The 7,906-nt window shown below is 40.6% G+C and overlaps 1 protein-coding gene across 1 annotated transcript; it reads right to left on the bottom strand.

Annotated features, from left to right (window-relative positions):
• Positions 1-6,449: 6,449 nt before the first annotated feature.
• On the bottom strand, positions 6,450-7,400 carry LOC142850868 (olfactory receptor 2AG1-like). Its single transcript, XM_075974770.1, has one exon. The coding sequence runs from the start codon at positions 7,398-7,400 to the stop codon at positions 6,450-6,452; it is 951 nt and encodes a 316-aa protein (XP_075830885.1).
• Between the last annotated feature and the right edge of the window lie 506 nt (positions 7,401-7,906).

Genomic DNA, 7,906 nt, shown 5'->3' on the forward strand with positions numbered 1-7,906 from the left:
CATAGCACCATAGAACCTTCATCTGGTGATGGATGGAGATAGAGACAAAGACCCACATTGGAGCACTGGACTGAGCTCCCAAGGCCCAGATGAAGAGCAGTATGAAGGAGAACATGAGCAAGGAAGTCAGGACTGTGAGGGGTGTGTCCCCACCGCTGAGATGGTGGGACTGATCTAATGGGAGCTCATCAAGGCCAGCTGGACTGGGACTGAACGAGCATGTGATCAAACCGGACTCTCTGAATGTGGCTGACAATGAGGGTAGACTGAGAAGCCAATGATAATGACACCAGATTTTGATTCTACTACATGTACTGGCCTTTTGGGAGCCTAGTCTGTTTGGATGCACACCTTCCTAGACCTGGATGGGGGAGCTTGGACTTCCCACAGGGCAGAGCACCCTGACTTCTCTTAGGACTAGAGAGCAAGTGGGAAGGAAAGTGGGGGAAGTGGGAGGGAAATGGGAAGAAGGGAGGAGGTGTAAATTTTTAATTAATAAATAAATAAAATAATAAAAATAAAATGAAACCAGACATCAAGGTTCAAAAAATGTATTTTTCTGTGAATAAATTGTAAATTTTATTGATAAGGAATATGTTTATACACATTTTCTTCAGCTAAATAGTGTAGGTTTATTGCAGTAGCAGCATGCAAGCATTTTGTAGCTGAAGAAAATCAAAAATATACTGATGTACAGCAATAGCATTCAAGGATTTCCATATCCAGCCTTCCCTCGGTTTGTGTTTTCTTCATTACCTCCATTTCATTTTTCAAGTCTTGAACTGTTTCCATTACCTGTTTCATTGCTTTTTCTTGGTTTTCTTGGGTATCTTTGGGAGATTTATTCATTTCCTCTACCTTTTTGTTTGTCATCTCCATTTCTTTATGGCAGTTTTTCATGTGCTGTTTAAGGCCCTCTATTATTTTCATAATGTTCCGTTTAAAGTCGATTTCTTCTACTTCTTCTGGAGTAGGGTGTTCAAGTCTTCCTGTGTGTTCGCTGGATTCTGGTCTTAGCATGTTGCTTTTCATGTTGTTGGAGGAATTCTTGCATTGGTGCCTGCCCATCTCTTCCTTCAAATGCAGCCAGGAGAGTCTTGGCGTCTTGGTCCAATCTTTGCTGTGACTGACTCTTTGGGTGAATCTCCTCAGTACAGGAGCAGGAACTGTTCCTGGGCCAAGGACCAGTCTGGATGGATCTCCTCAGTACAGAACAGGGACTCCTGGTAGTCCTAGGACCCCCGCCGACAAAAGGGCCAACTTGGTGGGGAAGGCAGGGTCGAGTGGAACACAGAAGACCCTGCAGCGTAAGCTGAAGGTGCCCTGCGCTCCCTTGTGGGGACCTTCCGGCCTGCCTGGCCGGTAGACACTCACCCCTCTGTGTGGACAGCCTTAGTGCAGGAGCAGGAGCTATTCCTGGGCCAAGAACCTTGCAGACACTAGGGCAGGCTTGGGGGAGGCAGAGTCATATATAACAAAGAAGCCCCTGCAGCAGCAGCTGAGGGGCCCTGTGCTCCCTTCTGGAACAGTCCGCCCCAGGGACAGCACACACTCACCTGTCTGGATGGAACTCCTCAGCACAGAGACAAGGGTGCCTGGTATTCCAAGGACCCCTCAGACAAAAGTGCAAACTTGGGGGAAGGGCAGGGTCCGTCTGGATGGAACTCCTCAGCACAGAGGCAGGGGAGCCTGGTAGTCCAAGGACACACAGACAAAAGGGCGAACTTGGGGGGGAGGGCAGGGTCAAGTGTAACACCCCTCTTTGGTTGTCTTTACGAAGTGGCCAAAGGTTCTGTTGACTGTTGAGTCTTCAGGTGAAGTAGGGTATCTCCATTGGGTTTTGGGGTCCCTTGATCTGATATGGCCTCCTGTAAAGTCTAGACCTTCTTCTAGGGTACACAGGAGTGTCCTGGCCTCCATTAGAGCTGCTGGAGCTGTTCTTCCAAAGGGTGTGAACTGTATATGGACCTATGGAATCTGTTGGAGTTCCGGGAAACGGCTGATTGTCCACTGGTGAGGGTGGTTTTTATTGGTGTGTTCTGTGCCTCAGTAGAATAAGACTTCTGGGATGGATGGTAGGGACCCAGCAGCAGTAGAGATGGGGGGTTAGCTGAAATAGTATTAGCCTGTGAAGGGTCACAAGGGACAAGATCCAGAAAGCAGTACGTTTCCACTGGCAGAGAGGTCACTCACCCATTTTTAATCGTGTGACCTGGGCATGATGAGTTGAAATCTTCTGCGGTTGAGGGGTAGGGCCCAGAAGCCCAACCAGGGACTTGCTGGGGTGTGGGGAAGGGTGGCCAGGGCCAGAATTCAGTGAGGGTGTATTCCTGTGGCAAGTGGGTCACTACCCTCTTTTGACTGATATGGTCTGTGCCTCAGTAGGTATTAAAGGACAAGTTGTTTTCCCAAACATAATAAAATCATGCATTAAATTTTATATTAAAGGCTTTTATTTATTTATAATAATTAAGTACATTATTTTAATTTCATAGTTCAGACTTTTCTTATAATTTTTACAAAGTCGAGATAGAGAACACAGAGAGTTGGATTATTGTATTTGTGGTAATAACATTTTTATGAGTTTCTCACTTAGTTTTTTATTATCTATAATGGGAATTTAAAATATTTCTTTTAATATTTTGGATTGGAATATAATTACGTAGTGTATACCCTCTCTTTCCTTCCTCAAAACTGTCCCACATACTCTTATGGCTGAAAAGTTTCTGGACTCAGATAAGCCCCTCGGCCAATGCAATAATCCAAATAAGACCAAACCAAATGAGAATAATCCCAGGTTTAATGGATATAAACGTTCCCAGATGGTTTTCCAGCCCTCCAAAGAGGAACCCAGAAAGAAAGACCAGAAAACCACGTGTTTGTTCTCTGGGGTACAATTTAAATACCCTGTGGGGCCGGGCGGTGGTGGCACACGCCTTTAATCCCAGCCCTTGGGAGGTAGAGGCAGGCGGATCTCTGGGAGTTCGAGGCCAGCCTGGTCTACAAGAGCTAGTTCCAGGACGGGCACCAAAGCTACAGAGAAACCCTGTCTCGAAAAACCAAATAAATAAATAAATACCTTGTGGGAGTGGTCTTGAGCATCTCTGGGAAGGGGTCATCATTTGCTGGGCTTTCTCAGAAATGGAGTCTGGACTGAGGCAACTCTTAGGTGAGGGGGGCTTGGGATGGAACTTCCACCCAAACATTCCAGATTCTTTGGGTATATAGATGTCAGGGGCTGAGATGAGGCTTCCACCAGAATATTCCAGACTCTTTGAATATATGGATGTCAGGGACTGGGGTGAGGCTTTTACCCAAACACTTGCTCTTTTCAAAATTCATGATCTCATTTTTATTAATTATTGTTACAAGATGATTTGATGATTGAAATTAATTAAGATGAATTGAGTGATTCCTGGATTAGAATAGCTGACTATTTTGAATATACAGCTGTATTAAATGTACTAACTCACAAGTACAAATCCCCTGAAATCAGCTTTATATCAGTTTCAATATCTGATTAAATTAAATATCCATCATCCTTCCTTTTGTCCTTGAGCCTTGCTTTGCAGACTGTGCGGCACCATGATTGTGTTTCACTAGATGGAATGTGAGCATGTGATTTGTGCTGCTTTTAAGACAACAAAGGCAGTGTTGGAGAACCATCAGACATCCACTGCTTGGATGCTAACATCGTGAAGTCGCCAAAGATCAGACCGCTGTCAGTTTGATTCCACATTCCTATCAATTCCATCTGTTAGCTGAGATTTTTGTATGTAAAAAATAGCTTACCTTTCAAATTACTAAAATTAAAGATTTATTGATTCCAGTAGTGCGGATGGGTCAGAAACAATGGCACTGAGGTCAGAGACAGCCTCCCAGATTGGTAAATATTGTTTTATTGCCACGTTTGGTTCTGTGTGCCATGACTCCTTCCCTGCTGTCACAGCAGAGCTGATCCATGAATGGGATGATATAATACCCAAATTTTAAATATTTATTATCTGGCCCTTACCAGAAAATGTTTGCTCATCTATATCAGAATGAGTATATTGCACTGAGATAAAGTAGATTTGACTTGAGGATAATGCTGTTTTGGAATATTTAACTAGGCAAACAAATTCTGCTATACTCATAGGTAAGTGTCTTGCTCAGCCATAATTCTAGAAACTTCCTTTTGCAAAGAATGGGAGCAAATATGAGACAGATAACTGGACAAAGTGCACAGATGTGAGATCTTGGAACACTCAGTCCTAAATGGGATGTTTCCATAAAACCCTCTGCCTCAGTACTCAGAGAACTCTATAGAAGAGGGGGCAAAAATACTTTAAGAGCCACTAAAGATGGAAGACACCAATGAACCAATGCCTTCTGGATGTAACAGAACTGGCATACATAGGAACTCACAGACTGTAGCAACATGTATTCGTCCTGCACAGGTCTAAGCCAGATGAAGTCCCAGCACTGAAATGTGGAGCAGACACAAGTCCCATCCCTTCGCAGAAGCTATCTCTAATTGATAATTATCACAAAGGAAAGCTTTGTTTATTTTCTCCAGCACAGTCTCACTGGGTAAACAAATCACATTTAATGAATGACTCCATGATCAGCAGTAGATGGCCAACACAAAATAAACTCAGTTGGAGTTTTGAAGATTTGTTTGTTTATTAATTCCTTTTTAGAAAATTCTTATCTGGTTCTTCCCCTCTTTCCTCCCTTCCCCTTTTATTTCAATTTTGCTATTTAATTTTCCTCCAAGTTTTCCAAGATTCCTTACTTTGTTTTTTAACTGTTTTGATATTTTTAATTAAAATTAACTATATATTGAATACAGTTGGACTTTTTAAGAAGAGTTATAGGAAAAAGAATTTAAAATGGATGATTAGCATGTAATATTAAATGATTTCAGGAAAGTCACCTCTATCATTATCTATTTTACTGTACTATGGTGATCATAATAACTTACTTTTTAAAAAACATAATAAAATTATTTAATATTTAGGTGATTCTGCTCTTTAATTGTATAAAATATGTCATGGTTTTAGTTCAGTTAACCACACTGTGGTCCAAATGTTGGTATTTCTTAGCTAATTAAATCTACTGGAAACATCATGAGACCCAACTTATCAGATTTATAGCAATCATCATTTCACGAGATCAGCAAACTAAGACACAAAATATTTAATTTCTAGTCTAAACATACACACAAGAAAAAGAGAATCAGATTGCGAAATGAGGGACTCCTACTCTTTATCAATATTCTAAAACACCCCATTATGATAATGAATGAGAATAACCAAACTTTATTTGGCAAACACAGTTTAATTATATTTACATTTAAATTTAGTAAAATGCATGTGCATGACAAACAGAAAACACACTTGATTTTTTATTAATTACAGATTTTTCTGTTTTCAATGAGGAAATTTATTGAATTAATTTTAGTTATTCTGTGACAATTAGCTTGAGAGATTAAGTGGCCTTAGTAAAGACAAAGGAAATTTCTAAGCACTGTCATCAACAATTGTAACATTTCCATGAGCCAAAGCTTCTAAGCACATGAATTAAAACTCTCATCTTTACTTTAAATCTCCTCCCACAAATAATGTAAAAAACTGAAATCTACTTAAGGTACAGAATAAATAATAGAGTTTCTAGTTGCGTTTTTGTGGTCATAAATACAAGCATACATCCACTTTGGGAATGTGGCCTCCTGATGATGGTTTTGATGTTTCTAAACAATTTTTTAAATAATGCAAACAATATATACAACATATTTCTCTTGATATTGTTTTTCTAGTACTCTTTTTAACCTTGGAGGTTTTCTATTCCAAGTTTATTTTTTTCTGATTATAATTTCATGAAGAGCAAAACTCCACTTCTTGGTATCATTTACTATGTCAGCATTGGCATTTCCCTCTGTGCACCAAGATGAACATTGTCTCCGGTTGGAAATGCAAATGTAATTCCACACATACAGCCTTCGTTTTTCCACCAACTTCATTCTTCCAAGGAAGTACAAACTATCTTTGTTGAAACTTTCTCTCTATTAATAACTAATAACGTGCACTAAATGATATGAGGGGCTACTAGAGATTTCTCAATTGAAATGAAAGCTACATCTCAGTGCTGTGTGAGTTTGAAATGGAAAGTGAATTTTTACCATGTCTTCTTTGTAATATGTTGGGGTAGTGCCAAGCTATAGAGTGAACCTAAGATATATCTCTTCAAAGATTTTATTCTCTAAGAGCCTTTGTTATGTGGACTTCTAAGACCACAGCAATGTGTGCTGAGTGAGTTCAGCTTAAGGTTTTTATACTCACAAGACTTGCATAGAAGAAAATGAAACTTTAGCATATGTACCCTCTCAGGCAGACTATAACATTAAAAGGGGGATAATACAAAGTTGTTTGGAGAAGAAATAATGAAAGTTGTCTCACAGTGCCTTCCTAGAGCATGGGGTTTGCAGGCATGATATATCTTCCCAGGACCCTCATTAAAGCCCCAGTGACCTCCTTATTCCGCAGGCTGTAGATGAGGGGGTTCAAAGCTGGAGTAACTATTGTATAGAACACAGAGATGATATTGTCTTGTCTGGGGCTATGGAAGGAGCTGGGCAGGACATACATGAATGTGGCAGCCCCATAGAACATTCCAACCACAGTCAGGTGGGAAGAGCAGGTGACAAGGGCTTTCTTCCTGCCCTCATTTGAGGGCATATGGAGCACAGTGAACAGAATTAGTGTGTAGGAGGCCAGGATAGCAGCAAGAGGGGGAATAAGAAAAGTCACACCCATCACATAAACCATGAGTTCATATGTGGAGGTGTCTGCACAGGCCAGCTTCAGCAGTGGAGGGATCTCACAGAGCAAGTGTCTGATCTTCCGAGATTTGCAGAAGGGATACTGCATGGTGTAGGTGGTATATCCTAGGGCCATCAGGGATGCCAGGATCCACGATGTGGCCACCATGAGCCAGCAGATGCTTGACCTCATGAAGATTATGTAGTTCAGAGGATGACAAATGGCTACATACCTATCATAGGCCATGAAGGCCAGAAGAAGATCCTCTGCACCACCCAGGGTCAGTGCCAGGAACATCTGAAGGGCACAGCTCTCAAAGGTTATGGTGTTGTCCCTGAGCAGAAAGTCCACAACAGCCTTGGGAGTGACAACTGAGGTGAAGAGGAGATCCATGAGGGACAGCTGCCCAAGCAGAAAGTACATGGGCACATGAAGACGGGCATCCATGGTGATGACCAGGAGCAACAGTCCATTGCTGGTCAGAGCCAATATGTAAAGGGCTGTGAACGAGGCACAGAGCAGTTCAGGAGAACCACTGTTGTCCAAAATTCCCACCAAGATGAAGTCACTACTCAAGGTGGAGTTCCAGGGTTCCATTATATGTAGACTACATGTGGCTGCCTAGAAAGAGATACTGTCTTAAGCAACTTACAATTGTTGCAGGTCATTGCTTAGGTTTACTGTATAATATATTGTTGCTGTATTAGTTAAGTTAATTGTCTAATTTCTAAGTATCAATTTTGACATTCTATAATATCAATAACATGGGGAAAAGAATTTTGAGAATTGAAAACTACAAATAATTTATTTTTAATGTATTAGTATAATACTTATAAAAAAACATCTGTGTGAATAGATATAAGCATGTATATATTCTTACACACAAATACATAGGAATTGATCTAAATTCTGTTTCTGGTCAAAATGTACTTGTGATTAAAATTCAATTTTTTTAAGTTTGATTCATAAAGTGGTTTTCTGTCCTCACAAATCTTAAAAGTGCAAAGGAAAACTCTGCCAAGCTCTGAATGCAATGAACTTGAGGAAAAAAAAAATGACATAAAGTGTGTTATGTAATTTTTATTAATGTACATTTTTCTTAA

This window comes from Microtus pennsylvanicus, chromosome 5, assembly GCF_037038515.1.
Source record: "Microtus pennsylvanicus isolate mMicPen1 chromosome 5, mMicPen1.hap1, whole genome shotgun sequence".
NCBI classification, from domain to species: Eukaryota; Metazoa; Chordata; class Mammalia; order Rodentia; family Cricetidae; genus Microtus; species Microtus pennsylvanicus.

Coding starts and splice junctions, on each gene's coding strand:
- LOC142850868 (XM_075974770.1), bottom strand. CDS start 7,400: ATGGAACCCTGGAACTCCACCTTGAGTAGTGACTTCATCTTGGTGGGA.